We start from the raw sequence: 21542 nt of genomic DNA, 5'->3' as shown, positions 1-21542 counted from the left end.
AGCGTTATTGATTTGCTGAATCTGCGGAAGTATTCTTCTTGAATAAATTATCGAATTTTTCTGAAACTGTAATCATTCGTTTGACTGTAGATGTACATAAATCTTTCGATTTCCATCCCATTCGGACTATTCCTTAGCGGTGCGTCGTCTTCTTTTTGTCTTGGAGTGTATTTAAGCTTATAATGAAATGTATCCTGAAATAATAAAAAATGAAATTACAACTTTCCAGAAGCGAATAACTCCATTTACACAAATAGTCCCCGAAAGCACTAACAGGTGGTACTGTTTGCTATTTATTCTGGTGTATATATTGAGATGCTTCGAAACGAGTTGTTTAAAAAATTAAAAATGAAAGAAAGAAAATCATGTTGTGTAACAATGTTTGATATTTTTTTATCTTGAATGTGTGTAAATGTCATGAATTTACAGTTATCAGAAGTTTTTCGATGTGTTTCTCTTCTCTTTCGTGGGCACATTAAATACACTACTGGCCATTAAAATTGCTACACCATGAAGATGACGTGCTACAGACGTGAAATTTAACTGACAGGAAGTAGATGCTGTGATATGCAAATGATTAGCTTTTCAGAGCATTCACACAATGTTGGCGCCGGGGGCGACGACTACAATGTGCTGACATGAGGAAAGTTTCCAACCGATTTCTCATACACGAACAGCAGTTGACCGACGTTGGCTGGTGAATCGTTGTTGTGATGCCTCGTGTAAGGAGGAGAAATGCGTACCATCACGTTTCCGACTTTGATAAACGTCGGATTGTAGCCCGTCGCGATTGCGGTTTATCGTATCGCGACATTTCTGCTCGCGTTGGTCGAGATCCAGTGACTGTTAGCAGAATATGGAATCGGTAGGTTCAGGAGGGTAATACGGGACTCCGTGCTGGATCCCAACGGCCTCGTATCACTAGCAGTCGAGATGACAGGCATCTTATCCGCATGGCTGTAAGGGGTCGTGCAGCCTCGTCTCTATCCCTGAGTCAACAGATGGGGACGTTTGCAAGACAACAACCATCTGAACGAACAGTTCGACTACGTTCGCAGCAACATGGACTATCAGCTCGGAGACCATGGTTGCGATTACCCTTGACGCTGCATCACAGACAGGAGCGCCTGCGATGGTGTACTTAACGACGAACCTGGGTGCACGAATCCAAAACGTAATTTTTTCGGATGAATCTAGGTTCTGTTTACAGCATCATGATGGTCGGATCCGTGTTTGGCGACATCACGGAGAACGCATATTGGAAGCGTGTATTCGTCATCGCCCTACTGGCGTAACACCCGGCGTGATGGTATGGGGTGCCATTAGTTACACGTCTGGGTCATCTATTGTTGGCATTGACGGCACTTTGAACAGTGTACGTTACATTTCAGATGTGTTACGACCCGTGGCTCTACCCTACATTCGATCCGTGCGAAACCGTACATTTCAGCAGGATAATGCACGACCGCATGTTGCAGGTCCTGTACGGGCCTTTCTGGATACAGAAAACGTTCGACTGCTTCCCTCGCCAGCACGTTCTCCGGATCTCTCACCAATTGAAAACGTCTGGTGAATGGTGGTCGCGCAACTGGCTCGTCACAATACGTCAGTCACTACTCTTGATGAACTGTGGTATCGTGTTGAAGCTGCATGGGCAGCTGTACCTGTACACGCCATCCAAGCTCTGTTTGACTCAATGGCCAGGCGTATCAAGGCCGTTATTACGGCCAGAGGTGGTTGTTCTGCGTACTGATTTCTCAGGATCTATGCACGCAAATTGCGTGAAAATGTAATCACATGTCAGTTCTAGTATAATATATTTGTCCAATGAATTCCCGTTTATCATCTGCATTTCTTCTTGGTGTAGCAATTTTAATGGCTAATAGTGTATGTTTGTATGTCGCGGTAACCGACTATTGGAGGTAAGCATTGGTAGTACTACGGTGACATTGTCCACCCTTCCGTGACGTTCCGATGATGCGCAGAGTGAAGTGACCGTAACGGAGGGTGGCGGCGCTGTTCCCGCAGGAGTACGGCCGGGAGCTGGCCGGCGAGAAGGCGTCGGTGTTCGCGGGCTGCTGCCGGCAGGCGCGCCGCGTCGTGGTGGGCCACGTAGCCATCGGCGCCGTGGCGTACGTGTGCGGCGTAGCGCTGCCCGCCGTGCGCGGCCGCGTCTGTCCCGCGGCCAGCTGCAGGGCCAAGGACGGCTTCCCCGTGCTCGTCTGGTACCCCTTCCCCTTCACCGTGTCGCCCGCGTACGAGGTAATCGCCGCACCGAGGTTTCTCATCTGCTGCAGCGTACATTTTCCCGCTACTTATACGCGGTTTGTCCGGAAAATACGTATAAAAGTTGAATAGTAACTATATTTGACAATTATTCAGGTATTACAATATGGCCTCCTTCAAAGTACTCGCCCTGAGACGCGATACACTTCTGCCAGCGCCGTTTCCACTGTCGATAACACTGCTGAAAGTCTTCAGTTGTGATGTTGTTCAGTTGCCGAGTCATTTTCGCCTTGATGGCTTCAACATCTCACAAGTGCCGCCCCCGAACCACCATTTTGCATTTCGGGAACATGAAGAAGTCACGCGGGGCTAAATCGGGTGAATAAGGCGGGTGGTCTGTCACGGTGATTGAGCTTCGGGCCAAAAACTCCCGCACAACGAGCGACGTGTGAGCGGGCGCATTGTCGTGACGAAGGATCCACCTGTTCCCTTTTGCCAACTCCGGTCGAACTCGGGCCATACGAGCTCTGAGACGTGTCAGAACTTCAACGTAAAAATTTCCGTTCACTCTCTGGCCGGGAGGGACAAATTGCTTTTGAACAATGCCCCTAGAATCAAAGAAAACAATCAACATTGTCTTCACATTGGACCTCGATTTTCGCGACTTTTTTGTTCTCGGTTCTCCTGCTAGTTTCCATTCCTTGCTTTGAGATTTGAGCTCCACATCGAATTCGTAAAACCAGGACTCGTCTCGAGTGATGACTCGGTTGAGAAAGTCCCCTCGTTCCTCTGCTTCCAACCAATCGTCACAGCACTCGACCATCTTTGCTTTCTGTTCTGGCGTCAAGAGCTTCGGTACGATTTTCGTACACAATTTCTTCATTTCAAGTTTTTGTGTCAGGATTTCGTGAATGATTGTTTTGGGGGTTGACAGCTCGTCATCATTCTGACTGTCAATCTACGATCTTTAAGAACACAAGCCCGAATTCGTTCAACATTTCCATCGCAACTGGATGTCGACGGGCGTCCTGGGCGAGGGTCATCGTTCACTTCTTCTCGGCATCCCGGAACCTTTTTAACCACTTGTTCACGGTTGGTTCCTTCAGATAATTGTCTCCGTAAACCTGTTTAAAACACTCAAAAATCTCACTGCCATTCTTGCCTAGCTTTGCAAGAAACTTGACGTTGACGCGCTGTTGCTCAATCAGAGAGAGCTCCATGCCGACGGCAGGTGAAAAAGGGTAAGTGTCAACAAGCTGCCGCACACTCCCACCTTCACGCACAGTGCTCTGACTCGAACTGAGCGTTGATGGGATTGATTACAGCAGTAGTCCCACCTGGCGGTGACTGCAACCCGTAACATAAAGATATTATTCAACTTTTATACGTATTTTCCGGACAAACCTCGTATGGTCGCTAATAAAAAGAAATGAGATGAACACTCCTGTCGTTTAGTTGCCACTTTTGAGTCTTTTTTTCAGCTTCATCACTTTTTGGACCTTTTTTAACCAGCGCCCTTTGTAAAATGGTCCAAATGGCTGCGAGTACTATGGGACTTAATATGTGAGGTCATCAGTCCCCTAGAACTTAGAAATACTGAAACCTAACTAACCTAAGGACACCAATCAGCCGCGCGGGATTAGCCGAGCGGTGTAAGACGCTGCAGTCATGGACTGTGTGGCTGGTCCCGGCTGAGGTTCGAGTCCTTCCTCGGGCATGGGTGTGTGTGTTCGTCCTTACGATAATTTAGGTTAAGTAGTGTGTAAGCTTAGGGACTGATGACACACATTTGAACATTTGGCACCACACACATCCATGCCCTAGGCAGGATTCGAACCTGCGACGGTAGCGGTCGCGCGGCTCTAGACTGAAGCACCTAGAACCGCTCGGCCACTGCGGCCGGCCAGCGCTATTTGTAACATTGGCTCTTCCTCACATCCAGCCCTTTCACGGCAAATACTCTTTACCGTATTTTTGAGACCTACTATTGAAATTTAGTTTTTGACCAGAGAGTTATGTGTGAATGAGTTTGCACAGCAACTTGGTTGAGCCGTGCGAGGCTCATCTTCCCGCCATCGTGTATTTTACACCCTGTTTTTAACGTACTTTCACCTCACTACGTTAATTTAAATTGCTACTGTCACTGAGTTGCTGCTTTGCTTGATCGTGAGCGGCGGTAGCAGCGCGTATCGATGTATCCGCTCTTGTAGTATCTTTGCTAGACTGCTATGACTTCCGGTTCGTTGTCTGTCGTAAGCAGTTCGGATTGGCAGTTCGTGTCGGGAGTTCGTGGCGAGTTCGGGTCTGCCAATTAGTTGGAGCGCGTCTGGAGTGCAGTCCGAACCTGCCAGTGGGAGTGGCGATGTGGTACTAGGGCAGTCGGGTTGGAGCAGCAGTGAGGTCTGCATCGACGTGGCTCGCCCGACCATCGCCGCCATGCATTACTTGAGCCGGCCATGGCCTTGTTGGATCGTCGGTCGGTCGTCCTACTGGACGACGCGTTTGGGATCGCCGATTGTTCATGAGTCGGCTGTGTGTGTGTGCATCGACTCCCGATTTGTTTTGGTGTGTATTTAGTTACTGTTGAGTATCGTTCAGGTCTTCGTGCAAAGCCGGCCGCAGTGGCCGTGCGGTTCTAGGCGCTACAGTCTGGAGCCGAGCGACCGCTACGGTCGCAGGTTCGAATCCTGCCTCGGGCATGGATGTGTGTGATGTCCTTAGGTTAGTTAGGTTTAATTAGTTCTAAGTTCTAGGCGACTGATGACCCCAGAAGTTAAGTCGCATAGTACTCAGAGCCATTTTTATTCGTTCAAGTGTTTGTCACGTTATTTCTACTGACGACTATTTTAGATGTTGTCGGCATTCTGCAATGGTAATTCGAGCTGGAGTCATAGGACATACGATTTCGGAAACTGTTAGGGAATTCAATATTCTGAGAGTGTGCCGAGAACACCAAAATTCAGGCATTACCTCTCACCATGGACAACACAGTTGCCGACGGCCTTCACTTAACGACCGACAGCAGAAGCTTTTACGTAGATTTGTCAGCGCTAACACACAAGAAACACTGAGTGAAACAATAGCAAAAATCAATGTGGGACTCACGACGAATGTATCCGTTAGCACAGTGGGACGAAATTTGCAGTCAAATGGCTATGGTAGCAGAAGACCGAGGCGAGTGCCTTTGCTCTCCTGGAATCACGATCATATCGGTTGGACGCTAGACGACTGGAAAACTGACTGAGTCCCGGTTTCAGTTGATAAGGGCTGATGGTAGGGTTCGAGTGGCGCAGAAAAAATGGCTCTGAGCACTATGCGACTTAACTTCTCAGGTCATCAGTCGCCTAGAACTTAGAACTAATTAAACCTAACCAACCTAAGGACATCACACACATCCATGCCCGGGGCAGGATTCGAACCTGCGACCGTAGCCGTCGCCCGGCTCCAGACTGCAGCACCCAGAACCGCACGGCCACTCCGGCCGGCCGAGTGGCGCAGACGCACGAAGCAATGGACCCAAGTTATCAACAAGGCACTGCGCAAGATTCTGATGGCTTCATAATGGTGTGGGCTGTGTTTACAAGGACCGAACTGGATCCTCTGCTCATTAACTGGAACTGGTCATGTTCGGCTACGTGGAGGCCATTTTCAGCTATTCATGGCCTCCACGTTTCCAGACAACGATGAAATTTTTGTGGCTGGCAAAGCGCCATGTCACTGGGCCATAGTTGTTCGTGATTGGTTTGAAGAACATTCTGGACAGTTCGTGCGAATGATTAGGTCATCCAGACGGCCCGACACGCAGCCCATCGAACGTTGGTGGACATAATGGAGAGGTCAGTTCATGCACAAAATTGTGCACCAGCAACATTTCTGCAGTTACGAGTGGCTGTAGATGGAGCACGCTTCATTATGTCTGCGAGGAACTTCCAATGCCTTCTTGAGCCCATGCCGCCATACCCCGTGCAAAAGGAAGTCTGCCACGGTATGAGAAGGTATTCCGTTTGTCACCTCAGTACCACTGTTACTGCCCCCTTTGCTGCACCTGTCACAAATGGTTCGCAGGAAGAAAGATTGTTAGGAAGTCTCTCTGAGAGCTCGACTCACTCCGATTTTACTCCTGTTGGCGATTCGGGTCCTCCATCGGGCATGGGTGTGTGTGTATTGTTCTTAGCATAAGTTCGTTTAAGTAGTGTGTAAGTTTAGGGACCGATGACCTCATCAGTTTGGTCCCTTAGGAATTCACACACATTTGAACAGATTTTCTAATTTTACGTTCACGATCTTTTCTGGAGACATAGGTAGGAAGATGCAATGTATTGGTTGACTCCTCTAGGAATGTACGCTCTCGGAATTTTAACGGTAAATCACACCTTGATGCAGAAGTCCCTCTTGCGTCGTCTACCACTGGAGTTGGCTGAAGATCTCTGTGACGCTTTCGCGCTAACTAAGTGAACCTGTAACGAAACGCACTGCTCTTCTTTGGATATTCTCAATACTTCCTTTCAACCAAATATTGTTTGGATTGCAGACTGATGTACAATATTAAGTACTGATCAAACGAGCTCTTTGTAAGCGACCTCTTTTTTGGGTCGACTTCCAATTAATCTCACTCTAACGTCAACCTTACGTGCAATTTGTTTTAAGTCGTCATTCCACTAGATATACTCCTAAAAACACTCCCATGGAAAATGTAAGAAAGAAAATGGTTCAAATGGGTCTGAGCACTATGGGACTTAACATATTAGGTCATCAGTCCCCTAGAACTTAGAACTACTTAAACCTAACTAACCTAAAGACATCACACGCATCCATGCCCGAGGCAGGATTCGAAACTGCGACCGTAGCAGTTCCGCCGTTCCGGACTGCAGCGCCTAGAACCGCAAGACCACCGCGGCCGGCTGGAAAATGTATGATCCTCAGGGACTGCGTTCAGTGGAACCAGGACATAATAACTGCATACTGTGCGGTTGTAGGGATAGTGATTCATCTGTTACGGTTATCAGCCATTAGATAGCACTCAGGAGGCTTGTTTCTGTGCGCTCTGATTTTCCTCCTGCAGGCTGGAACTGTATTGAGTTTATAGATGAACTGTGATTCTAACATTCATCCTGAGGCCCACGCCCGACCAACGAGGGGATACTCATGTTGAATGACTATAGTGGTTCAACGTGGTCCACTATGGGGCTGTAGGAAGTTGAGCGGACGCACGGACGCATCGACGATCGCTGCACGTGTTGGACACACTGTATCGGTGATGAGTCGCTACCTTAATTACTAGTCTGTGGAACATTCCCACACTTGTAGGCCACGTCCTGGACGACTGTGTAATACAGGCGATCTTCAAGACCGACGCACATTGCGAGCAACAGTGGCCATCCGATCATCATCCAGGTAGCAAACTGAGGCACGTGCTGCACCTCCTGTGTCATTGAGGACCACTGGGAACCACCTCCTTGCAGCAGCACTAAGATCACATACGCCTGTGGCAAGACAGCCATTGACACCACGATGCCACCAAGCTCGTTTCCTCTGGTGTTGTGAAGGAGCTGACTCGAGAGTTTAATGGCGCTCGCCTTCAGTGATGATAAGTTCTTTCTGTAGACCACTGGTGGACAGTTGCATGCAGCTACGATGTACAGCCCCCGCCCCAGTCATCATGGTGTGGGCAGCCATCAGTTACAATTGGAGATCACGTTTGGCATTTCTAAAGTAACTAGTGCTCGCTCATTGCTCATGTTGCCATTCCCACGCTACTCCCCTTTCTGTGACAGGAAGCTGAGGTTCATTTTCAGCAGAACGCTGCACGTCTACGTAAGGCTGCTGACACGCAACGTGCTCTTCCGCCACTGTTTGATCATCCTTTACTGTGACAAGTGTGTTTCAATTGGTCTGAATCTGTTATCATACTCCAACAATGATGAACTACCTGTCACATCACTTGTTAATGACCTAACTTTGCCATTGTGCGTGTATCGTTTGTTTCCGGCAGGGTATTTTGTGGATGTGACTGCTTCCTGTGAACGCTTATCAATCATGTAATCATACATTAAGGGGCTTTCTGCGTATTTATGCGCAGTACGTTACATTTGTTTATGTTGAGGGTCAATTGCCAATCTCTGAATCAAGCAACGATCTTCTTCGAGTCTTCATGTAGGCTATTTCAGTGCAGGTTTTTTAGTGTTGCGGCTTCTATCTAGCCAAGAACATAAACCAAAAGCCTCACGGGATACCCGACATTATGCGCGATGTCTTTCGTATATACTGCAGAAAGTAATAATCCTGTCACTCTTCCAGGGAGTCAAACCACCAGCAGGCAAACAGGAAATCAAGTGGAACAACTGGAGGGCTTGGGATTAACTTTGTTCACCATTATTTATTAAAACATATTTATTTAAAAACATGACTGAAGTCAGATAGATTAACAGGAATACAAACAATAGTCTGAACTTTACAAATGTAAGAAATTAAATACTTTAGTTTAGTGACAATTTAAATAGTGCAACATTTAAAAACAAAAGCCCTGTCTGACAGAAGTTGTTAGATTTCAGACTCAAAAGTTTCCCTTTTACAAACCACAACTCAGAAAACGCTTCAACAAATGAGCAAATAATTAATATTTAGAAACTGATGGCTCTTTAAGACAACATAGAAGCATAACTCATCTCAGAGGTTAGAAACTTAATAGCTACACCGGAAGAAAGAGAAATTTACAGTTGCCTCGAGATAACTGGGATAAGGAAATACTTAAAAGACGCCTCCAAGTGCGTCTAGACAATCTAATAAAGCACAAAGGTGCACAAATTTATACAACTGCCTTCAGAAAGACTGAGCAAGTTACCTTAAATCTCGTCCCAGTGAGTAGTTAAGTAATTAATAAGAGAACGAGTGCGCACAGAATGATATAACTACCTTTAGACAGACAGTGAAAATTATCTTAAGATATACCCTAGAAAACACTTAAGTGATTCAGTAAGTGAACTTGAATGCATAGCGGCTCAAGAACGCCATTTAGAAAGGAGGAGAACCAATAATAACTACTCAGAACCAACTTGTAGCAAAAGGTAAATACATAAATAAATAAATAAATCATCGCAAAAGATCACCCCATGAAAACAATAGCAAATAGTTGAACACTTAAACCTAGTAAGCTATAAGTAGCCTTGACACAGGCAATAAATTTCTTTTACTCTTCATTTCACAAATGGCTAGTGAACGAACGCATAAGAAACCTTCAGAGCTTAGTACCACTAATAGCTTTACACCCTTTGCCTTTTATACCCCGTGAACCTCAAATGCGCCAGTTACTATCAATGGGCTGTATTATCACAAATTCGACATCTCAATATGATACGTGCGATTCATCTACAACCCACCAACATGTGGCCATCCTAACTGAACTCGACACTATCCAACAACAGCACTTGACTCATAAAGTCACGAACATTAAAATGTACAAAATTTTAATACAAATTACAAACAGTAATATACATAACGCGAGTGAAGGCAGCTCAAGGGTAGCTGGCAGGTGCTCTCCATGAAGTAGACATACAGAAGCGACTTTAACAGTCACAATAAGATGAGTACATACTACGTCCAGGTCCAATATAGTCAAAGCATACCACAACAGTAGAAAACTGCAACAGACCAAGAAAATGTCTAAATTCCACTGTAATTCTCGCTTCAAAAAATGGTTCGAATGGCTCTAAGCACTATGAGACTTAACAGCTGAGGTCATCAGTCCCCTAGACATAGAAGTACGTAAACCTAACTAATCTAAGGACATCACACACATCCATGTCCGAGGTAGGATTCGAACCTGCGGCCATAGCAGCCATATAGCTCCGGACTGAAGCGCCTAGAACCGCTCGCCCACATCGGGTGGGAATTCACATTTAATACATCTCGACGACCACAGTGCTTGTGCGGTTTAACGGACGCTTCACATGATCCTCTTCAAAAACTTGGTCTACGGCTAGACATGGTCGCACTTGAAACAATGTCCAGGATTACCAAATCATCGAAACCACTGCTAAAAGTGAGAAATTGAATTGGGAGAACAATTAACTCCGGTTGCTCACGCGACTCTAACCCCTTCCAGGGCAACGCCAGAAGGTATTAAGTCTCGCGACACGTATCATACAGCCCCTTGCAGAAATGACTTCCACCGAGAAGAACAAATAGGAAATTCAAATAGCCAAAACGACATTAACGTCCCGGCTTTTGATAACAGCCGTGCTCACAGCTACACTACTGGCCATTAAAATTGCTACACCACGAAGATGACGTGCTACAAACGCGAAATTTAACCGACAGGTTGCTGTGGTATGCAAATGATTAGCTTTTCAAAGCATTCACAGAAGGTTGGCGCCGGTGGCGACACCTACAACGTGCTCACATGAGGAAAGTTTCCAACCGATTTCTCATACACAAACAGCAGTTGACCGGCGTTGCCTGGTGAAGCGTTGTTGTGATGCCTCGTGTAAGGAGGAGAAATGCGTACCATCACGTTTCCGACTTTGATAAAGGTCGGATTGTAGCCTATCGCGATTACAGTGTATCATATCGCGACATTGCAGCTCGCGTTGGTCGAGATCCAATGACTGTTAGCAGAATATGGAATCGGTAGGTTCGGGAGGGTAATAAGGAACGCCGTGCTGGATCCAAACGGCCTCGTATCACTAGCAGTAGAGATGACAGGCATCTTATCCACATGGCTGTAACGGATCGTGCAGTCACGTCACGATCCCTGAGTCAACAGATGGGGACGTTTGCAAGACAACAACCATCTGCACGAACAGTTCGACGACGTTTGCAGCAGCATAGGCTATCAGCTCGGAGACCACGGCTGCGGTTACCCTTGACGCTGCATCACAGGAGTGCCTGCGATGGTGTACTTAACGACGAACCTCGGTGCACGAATGGCACAACGTCATTTTTTCGGATGAATCGAGGTTCTGTTTACAGCATCATGATGGTCGCATCCGTGTTTGGCGACATGGCGGTGAACGCACATTGGAAGCGTGTATTCGTCATCGCCATACTGGCGTATCACCCGGCGTGATGGTATGGGGTGCCATTGGTTACGCGTCTCGGTCACCTCTTATTCGCATTGACGGTACTTTGAACAGTGGACGTTACATTTCAGATGTGTTACGACCCGTGGCTCTACCCTTCATTCTATGCCTGCGAAACCCTACATTTCAACAGGATAATGCACGGCCGCTTGTTGCAGATCGTGTACGGGCCTTTCTGGATACAGAAAATGTTTCACTGCTGCCCTGGCCAGCACATTCTCCAGATGTCTCACCAACTGAAAACGTCTGGTCAATGGTGGCCGAGCAACTGGCTCGTCACAATACGCCAGTGAGTACTCTTGATAAACTATGGTATCGTGTTGAAGCTGCATGGACGGCTGTACCTTTACACGCCATCCAAGCTCTGTTTGACTCAATGCCCAGGCGTATAAAGGCCGTTATTACGGCCAGGGGTGGTTGTTCTGGGTACTGATTTCTGAGGATCTATGCAACTAAATTGCGTGAAAGTGTAATCACATGTCAGTTCTAGTATAATATATTTGTCCAATGAATACCCGTTTATCGTCTGCATTTCTTCTTGGTGTAGCAATTTTAATGGCCAGTAGTGTATTAAATAAAACAAAACGTTTAAGAGGCTACCAATCACTTCATGGCACGTCAAGTTCGGCCAAATGGCACATACTGCCCATAGGCTCTGCGCGGCTCACCCCCTGTACCGGCTTCAAAACACAGACAGCGCGTGCGATCCGCTGTCGTTCCGCCCAGCGGCGGCTCCACCACGCCACCTGGCGCCACGAGCTCCGAGCTGTGGGACGTGACAAACGCTAAGCGCTGGATGGAAATTCAAAGAGGGAAGCCGCCATGGCTCATGGGGTACTTCAGAAGTCACTTCACCATTGGAAGATTTCTCTCAGTTGAGAATTACATGCTGTGTAGTGTTCATTAGAAACTCTTCAGTCCAGTCACACAGCTCTTTTGATGCTCCGTACGTTCGTATTTTGCTCATTGGGCGACAGTGCGCGGGCGCCGGTATCTATTCCTTTCTGGGTCTCGCGGACGAACGGAGCAAGCTGGGTTTCACACGATCGTTGTGCCTACAGATACATCCCGCTGGATCTCAATCTCTTCTGAAAATTCGCGTTGGGTACTGGAATATGAAGTACTTTCAGTCTTGATTATACTCTCGAGGTGACACCATGTCTCCATGCTGCATTGGTTTCTTATACTATTGAGGTTAGAACTAACTTTTACCTTTTTGCTCTGAAATGCTCACATACCCGTAGCGGATCTTTAGCCGTATTGTATGCCCTATTTGGTACTGGTCAATGCTGAATCACGTCTGCTGCTCTCTCGTCACCCTCTCCTGCTAACTCACTCTCATTCCCAGAAAGAGAGGAAATATATTCGGGAATAGTAGTTTTCTGGCGATTTATTTCTGTTGGATAACTGTTTACACATCATGTAATTCTGTAGAAATGTTTTGACATGTGACGTAAATTAAAGAAAGGAACGTCATGTGGTAATGGAACACCCTATTGTCACATCGTCACAAAAAATAAAATCGCAATGAGATATGCGAGATAAAATGGACGAAGCACTAGAAAAAAGTGTGAAATCACACACACACACACACACACACGCACATACACACACACACACACACACACACACACACACAAAACAATCAAGAGAAACAACTAAGAGTGACCAACTCTGATATTCAGAGAAATACATATCCAAAATTACGAAAATTTGTGACAAGGCAGACTAAGTACGTGAGTCCTGGCAACGGCTACCACGCTATTTGCTGGTTGACTATCTTGGGAGCACTCCACGAACAAAGCAGTTTGGACTCAGTTCGTCACACATATTAGCGAGTATAGCTCGTGCGATTTGTCGTGTTCTTCCACCTTTATGATATCTGCATCCCGGATCTTAAAATCTATAGTGAGCTCTGGGAGAATATTTCAGATCGTTAAACATTTCAGTGGTGCCGTATTCAGGGTAACGAATTTGCGGTAAGGTGCAGCATTTTAAAGTCTCAATCACAGCTGATGAAAAGCGTTAACTAAGTAGTCTTCAGCAGCATGGTGAAAGCACAAAGAACTGCAAGAATAAGAAATATTTTTTATACTCGTAAATATAGTATACTTTTTATTACTCAGTGGCAGTGTTGTTAGCATTTGACATTCCCCTTTCCAAACTCGATAAAGCCGTTATGTAATCATATGTCGAGAACTGTACTAGAAAGTCGGTTCCCGATGAGAATGCTTACAAGAAATTTTCCTTTCATGCCCTATATGAAAAAAATTAGACGTAGTGTAATGTATTATAGATGGAGGCAGACGATGCAACCGTGACGCAACGTTTCAACAGCGTTTGTTTGCTATTGTGACCTTAAGGACTAAGTATGACCATTAAAAGGAACAATCATAAACGAATTTGTGTCTTTCATGAAGAAAATGTAGGAAAATGCTACTGCCAGAAGAAAAAAGTAAATACAAAGTACAGGGCTTTCCTTACTACGTTCCCCTGTCAGCACTAGATAGGGTACTTGGTTGGAAGATGTAATGTTCACATGTTATGATTTTCAGGCTCTATACAGATTTATGGATTTTTACCAGATGATTCTTCATTTGAATGAAAGACTGAAGAACCGTCAGATATCAGGAACAGCAAGATGTACTCTGTGTTGTACACGGACACTCCATGCTGACAACAGCACTACGGAGCTTGATTAAGAGGAAGAAGGACATTGGACCATTTTGACAGAAGTGAACGTTGCGATTTAAATTATTGAAAAACAAAAGACAGTTTATAGCTTAGACAAAAACCCTGTTGTGGTGGATGTACAAAGAATAAGAATTCTGATTACCATTTAAAAACAAGAGATGGACCTCTCGTTTATATTGATGTAGATCGTTTCTTTTCTAATTACAAATATTTGCATAGTGTTAGCAGATGCAGTCTCACTCAAAAGCACATGCATATATGAATGGGTGAAATAGATCAATGCCTTCAGTGATGTGCTTCACTAGATTTCTCAGTCTTCGAGTGAAAAAACTACATATAAACAACTTAAAGTGGTCAGAGGCGATAAAAGAGTTTTTCCATGTGACAAACACGTCACTGGTGCACAGTTTCCCCGCTATGGGTCCATGGAGGTTTTGACGCTGGCCGTGTTTAGAGACGGTGTTCAAACTGCCAAGTTGCTGAAAAGGTTGTCCATTTACATTAATGTTCAACAGGAATCTGCATGGTAATGATTATCTGTCAAGCTGAAAACAACCAAATGGCTCCAGATCCAGCCTTCAGCCGAACAGGCGACTAAATCTTGAATATTTTCCGTCGGTATTACATAAACGAAACCCTTGATGTGCCCCCCCTCCCCTCCTCCATTCACACACACACAAAGAAATCGATAGGAGCTCAGGAACTTACCTAAAACAATATTTATTACATGGCAGTCTGAACACCGTCTTCTTCTTTTACTTACCCTCAGTCCCGTCTTGCACGGGTCTGCTATAACCAGGATTTGGCAGATTTATTTTCTTTAACTTTGCAGCGGGTAACCCTTCCTGTCGCTGTTGTGGTTAGCTAAGTTGTGTACCTCACCTGTATGTCATCTGTGCAAACTTTGCTCTTTTATCCATGCTGGATGTCATGAACTGCGTGGCCATTCATGACTGTTGTTGAAAAACGCTACCAGCCACAAATAGTTTTGAACTGTCTTACTTCAGTGCTATAATCGGTTTCGTGCTATCTTGCCCACCTTCAGATGGCTAACGTTTTCGATTACGTTAATGTTTGCATCAGCATCTTGTCGTCCTCTCCTACACTTGACAAGAATATCGGTATATATAGTGCCACTTTATATTTTTTTCGATATTAAAACATTGTATTTCATTCAAATAAGAGATGAAAGTTACATACACTTCTATTCGTTCCAGTAGACGGCACTGTACTGTGATATGGTTTTTAACGATTTTCCAGGACAGTGTATAACCTGTTGCAGTGCAAGCAACACACATATTGTAAATAAATCACCGTGCCAGAGAAACACTTCATAATATTCTTCACGTTCAAAAACGTTTGTGAAATCTCATGGGACTTAACTACTAAGGTCATCAGTCCCTAAGCTTATACACTATTTGACCTAAATTATCCTAAGGACAAACACACACACCCATGCCCGAGGGAGGACTCGAACCTCCGCCGGGACCAGCCGCACAGTCCGTGACTGCAGCGCCCAAGACCGCTCGGCTAATCCCGCGCGGCGATATTCTTCAGTCACTTCTAGCTTGACACATATGCTTCACACCTGGTGATTTTGTTTATGATGTAATCGTATCTCTAAAGAGCATCCACAACGCAAAGCTGTTCGTTCCTATTAAGCAAAGATATAAACTGAGCAAGGAAAACATATGGGAGGCGCAACTAGTTAATAACAGAAAAACGCTCTTAGTGTAACAGTGAGCTTAATGTTTAAGGACTGCAGGACAAGTTGTTCAGGAGTATTTTTCTTTCTTTCAGCTAGCAGCGTGGCACCGGTCAATTTCACGAGGCATTGTAAAACATTGGATTATATATCATAAATTAGATATTTATGAAAACAGACAGCTACGGTCGCAGGCTCGAATCCTGCCTCGGGCATGAATGTGTGTGTTGCCCTTAGGTTAGTTAGGTTTAAGCAGTTCTAAGTTCTAGGGGACTGATGACCTCATATGTCCCGTACTGCTCAGAGCCATTTGAACCATTTGAAAACAGACACACATTCACTCACTCACTCTCCGTCTCTCTCTCTCTCTCACACACACACACACACAAATAAACACTGGGTCACTGTCAAGACGCTATCCCATCGAACCCCGAAGCCACAATGCTTGGGAGAGAGAGCAACACCATTGTGACACAACGTGAAGAATGGCTCCCCACGCACACGAAGCGGTCCTTTTACCACGCGACGTTCCAGTCACAAGCCTGTACCAATTTCTCTTATTAGTCTTTGCATTTGTTCTCTCTACCATTTTGTGTCGTGCAGCTAATATTCGCCGGGGTGTCCCTGGGCTTCTTCTACGGCTACATCCTGTCCACGACGCTGGACGGCTTCTTCGTGACGCTCATCATCTACCTGTCTGGCCAGCTGCGGCTGCTCAACCTGATGGCAGAGAGCATGTGCTCTGCGCAGCCTGCTCACAGCCGCAGGGACGTGGCCGCTCCAGCAGACACCTCAGAGGAGTGCGTGCGACGCAGGCTGGCGCAGTGCGTGCGCTACCACACCGACGTCGACAGGTGCGGCCGCTTCCATAAGAGTTTGTAGGTGGCTCGTAGACAGCAGGTCACTGGTCAGGGAGGTGGTATGGTACGCTGACTAGCGGCCGCCGCTTTCTAAGGTATTTAATGCCTTGTTGGTAAGTACATACCCGTGAAATTAACACTTAATGCGCAGCGCATTAGCTTGCAAGACAGGGATGAGAGACAGACCGGAATCGAACTTCAAGACACAAAGCTAAAATGAAATAAATTTGACAAATCATTAAAAATCTGGGTCCCCGCATGGCGCGGCAATCATTAGGAAAGAGGGAAACCGAGGAGATGGAGGAGGGGGCTAGTGGCATGAGGCACTGAATAACATCATTTTCAGGAGGGGACGTGAAGAGCAGAACAAGTGTTTTGGGTGCTAATTGTAACATATTCAGATGCATCAAAAAAGTAAGTTCCGATGACCGATAAAAAAGTCATTAAATAAGAAATATTTATTTATTTACATAAATTCACTGGATACATCTCAACATAGTCACATCTCATCATGGTACACAATTACACTACTGGCCATTAAATTTGCTACACCAAGAAGAAATGCAATTTGGGTGCATAGATCCTGAGAAATCAGTACTCAGAACAACCACCACAGGCCGTAATAACGGCCTTGATATACCTGGGCATTGAGTCAAACAGAGCTTGGATGGCGTGTACAGGTACAGTTGCCCATGCAGCTTCAAAACGATACCAGAGTTCATCAAGAGTAGTGACTGGCGTATTGTGACGAGCCAGTTGCACGGCCACCATTGACCAGGCGTTTTCAATTGGTGAGAGGTCTGGAGAATGTGCTGGCCAGGACAGCAGTCGAACATTTTCTGTATCCAGAAAGTCCCGTACAGGACCTGCAACATGCGGTCGTGCACTATCCTGCTGAAATGTAGGGTTTCACAGGGATCGAATCAAGGGTAGAACCACGGGTCGTAACTCATCTGTTCAGAGTGCCGTCAATGCGAACAAGAGGTGATAGAGACGTGTAACCAATGGCACCCCATACCATTACGCCGGGTGATACGCCAGTATGGCGATGACGAATACACGCTTCCAATGTGCGTTCACCACGATGTCGCCAAACACGGATGGGACCATCATGATGCTGTAAACAGAACCTGGATTCATCCGAAAAATGACGTTTTGCCATTCGTGCACCGAGGTTCGTCGTTAAGTACACGATCGCAGGCACTCCTGTCTGTGATGCAGCGTCAAGGGTAACCGCAGCCATGGTCTCCGAGCTGATAGTCCATGCTGCTTCAAACGTCGTCGAACTGTTCGTGCAGATGGTCGTTGTCTTGCAAACGCCCCATCTGTTGACTCAGGAATCGAGACGTGGCTGCACGGTCCGTTACAGCCATGCGGATAAGATGCCTGTCATCTCGACTGCTAATGATACGAGGCCGTTGGGATCCAGCAAGGCGTTCCGTATTACCCTCCTGAACCTACCGACTCCATATTCTGCTAACAGTCACTGGATCTCGACCAACGCGAGCAGCAATGTCGCGATACGATAAACCGCAATCGCGATAAGCTACAATTCGACCTTTATCAAAGTTGGAAACGTGATGGTACGCATTTCTCTTCCTTACACGAGGTATCACAACAAAGTTTCACCAGGCAACGCCGGTGAACTGCTGTTTGTGTATGAGAAACCGGTTGGAGACTTTTCTCATGTCAGTCCGTTGTAGGTGTCGCCACCGGCGCCAACTTGCGTTAATGCACTGAAAAGCTAATCATTTGTATATCGCAGCATCTTCTTCCTGTAAGTTAAATTTCGCGTCTGTAGAACGTCTTCTTCGTGGTGTAGCAATTTTAATGGCCAGTAGTGTAGTTGTATGCCCATGTCATAAGAGTCTTCTGCCAACGTCCGGAGCCACCAAGTCACTTCAGTCTGCACCTCAGCGTCGTTAGGGAAAGATTTACCTGCCAGAAAACGCTTTATGAGACGGACGAGATGAAAGTCACTTGGGACGAGGCCGAATCTGTAGGGTGGATGGTTGAAAAACTCCCATCCAAACTGATACAACACGTTTCGCGTGGCGTTGGCTGTATGGGGTTTTGCATTGTCATGCACAAGCGTAATACCTCTTGTCATCATCCCACATCTCTTATTCTGATTTTGAAAAATTGTTTGCTGCACAGTTTCCACCACTTCCGGTTTCACCAGGGACAGTCAGCCACTACGGTCTTCGTCCTGAATTTTGATTCATCCTTCAGCGAATTTTTGTATGTTTGTAGGTGGGGATATTAAGCCTCCAAATAATTGTTAAAATTCATGGTGCAACCTTCAACTGTCATTTATTTTTCACAGTTCGCCACTAGTTTCGGTCAACGACCGCTATCAAGCTTAGCTGACACAATCGGCAAAAAGTGAAACCGTAATTTGAACAAAAGTACGAGTAATTTGCTCTTTTAAGTCCATCTCCCAATAATAACCGAATACGATAATTTTCGTCAAGAACACACTGTGTTACTAGCTGTCGATGTGGCTGCTCTGATACTGTCTGCTGCCAATTGCGAGGTTCCTGTAGTTACCAGCTGTCGACGCGGACTTACTTCTTGAAGAAAATTATCGTATACAGTTATTATTGTCAGAAATTTTTTGAGTGCTGTCGTGGGCTTAAAAGAGCAGTTTACTTTTGTTCAAATTGTGGTTTAACTTACCTGCCGTTTATGCCGGCTGAGCTTGATAATTGTCATTACCCGAAACTTGTAGCGAATTGTGCAAAGTAAATGACAGCTGAAGTTTAACAACTTCAGCGAATTACCCTGACAATCGTCTGACAATACTGTCGCTCATAATGTCATGTCCATGCACTTGGCACAACTGCTGATGGACCTCTAGTGGACATTGCTTCTGAGCGTACAAAAATCGGATAAGTACAGCAACCTCCAATTGGCAAGAAACAGTGTCAGAGCAGCCATTTTATCCTAACAATGTGGTATAACCACTGCTCTTTCAAGACTGAAACTGCACTACATTATTCCCACGTACCTCCTCTCTACTCCTGCGCATGTCAAACCCTATCAGATTACTCACGCCATCTTTGGACGCGATCGGAATTTACTTTCTGGATGAACTTTGTAATTATGTTGACAATATTGTGGCGTAGGTAACCCAAACTGAAATGATTTATTCTTTGCCGAAAATTTGATGATCTTCGGTTGGGATGAACGTAAAGTCCAGAATTTGTTGCACAAAATAAGCACAACAAATATGAAACTTTGGCTTCAAATTTCACATTATTACATATAGTAAATAACACACAAGAAGTCGTAATGTTAGATCTACTACGTCTCCGTTGATCCCTCAATCTGTTAATAGAGTAGTCCACACATGAAACACAGAAGGGAAGCCAAGGATGGCAAAACACACATAAACCAATTTTGGCTCTCGTATACGTGTTGTAATGGGTATAAGTAAAGATGTATTTATTGGTGACTGAGGATAGAGTACAGAACAACATTATATCAGTGTTTACTTCATTTGCGGATTAACAATTACAGCTATTAGGAGTAACTAGTTTAGAGGTTGGTCAGTACCTCCACGTATACGTGGCAAGTACAAACTATTTTTGCTTAATTTTCTTTGGGCAACATGTCAGGTGTTGAAATACACTCCTGGAAATTGAAATAAGAACACCGTGAATTCATTGTTCCAGGAAGGGGAAACTTTATTGACACATTCCTGGGGTCAGATACATCACATGATCACACTGACAGAACCACAGGCACATAGACACAGGCAACAGAGCATGCACAATGTCGGCACTGGTACAGTGTATATCCACCTTTCGCAGCAATGCAGGCTGCTATTCTCCCATGGAGACGATCGTAGAGATGCTGGATGTAGTCCTGTGGAACGGCTTGCCATGCCATTTCCACCTGGCGCCTCAGATGGACCAGCGTTCGTGCTGGACGTGCAGACCGCGTGAGACGACGCTTCATCCAGTCCCAAACATGCTCAATGGGGGACAGATCCGGAGATCTTGCTGGCCAGGGTAGTTGACTTACACCTTCTAGAGCACGTTGGGTGGCACGGGATACATGCGGACGTGCATTGTCCTGTTGGAACAGCAATTTCCCTTGCCGGTCTAGGAATGGTAGAACGATGGGTTCGATGACGGTTTGGATGTACCGCGCACTATTCAGTGTCCCCTCGACGATCACCAGTGGTGTACGGCCAGTGTAGGAGATCGCTCCCCACACCATGATGCCGGGTGTTGGCCCTGTGTGCCTCGGTCGTGTGCAGTCCTGATTGTGGCGCTCACCTGCACGGCGCCAAACACGCATACGACCATTATTGGCACCAAGGCAGAAGCGACTCTCATCGCTGAAGACGACACGTCTCCATTCGTCCCTCCATTCACGCCTGTCGCGACACCACTGGAGGCGGGCTGCACGATGTTGGGGCGTGAGCGAAAGACGGCCTAACGGTGTGCGGGACCGTAGCCCAGCTTCATGGAGACGGCTGCGAATGGTCCTCGCCGATACCCCAGGAACAACAGTGTCCCTAATTTGCTGGGAAGTGGCGGTGCGGTCCCCTACGGCACTGCGTAGGATCCTACGGTCTTGGCGTGCATCCGTGCGTCGCTGCGGTCCGGTCCCAGGTCGACGGGCACGTGCACCTTCCGCCGATCACTGGCGACAACATCGATGTACTGTGGAGACCTTACGCCCCACGTGTTGAGCAATTCGGCGGTACGTCCACCCGGCCTCCCGCATGCCCACTATACGCCCTCGCTCAAAGTCCGTCAACTGCACATACGGGTCACGTCCACGCTGTCGCGGCATGCTACCAGTGTTAAAGACTGCGATGGAGCTCCGTATGCCACGGCAAACTGGCTGACACTGACGGCGGCGGTGCACAAATGCTGCGCAGCTAGCGCCATTCGACGGCCAACACCGTGGTTCCTGGTGTGTCCGCTGTGCCGTGCGTGTGATCATTGCTTGTACAGCCCTCTC

General features: G+C 46.3%; 1 protein-coding gene across 1 annotated transcript in view; it reads left to right on the top strand.

Annotated features, from left to right (window-relative positions):
- LOC126481785 (odorant receptor Or2-like) overlaps window positions 1-21542 on the top strand; it is a 93927-nt gene that overhangs the window by 49539 nt on the left and 22846 nt on the right. The window contains exons 3-4 of the mRNA XM_050105741.1: window positions 2029-2262; window positions 16306-16556. Coding sequence (XP_049961698.1) covers window positions 2029-2262; window positions 16306-16556 — 485 coding nt within the window. The remainder of the gene's footprint in view (window positions 1-2028; window positions 2263-16305; window positions 16557-21542) is intronic.

Source organism: Schistocerca serialis, chromosome 5 (genome assembly GCF_023864345.2).
Source record: "Schistocerca serialis cubense isolate TAMUIC-IGC-003099 chromosome 5, iqSchSeri2.2, whole genome shotgun sequence".
Lineage (NCBI taxonomy): Eukaryota > Metazoa > Arthropoda > Insecta > Orthoptera > Acrididae > Schistocerca > Schistocerca serialis.
This window is presented reverse-complemented; position numbering and strand designations above follow the sequence as displayed.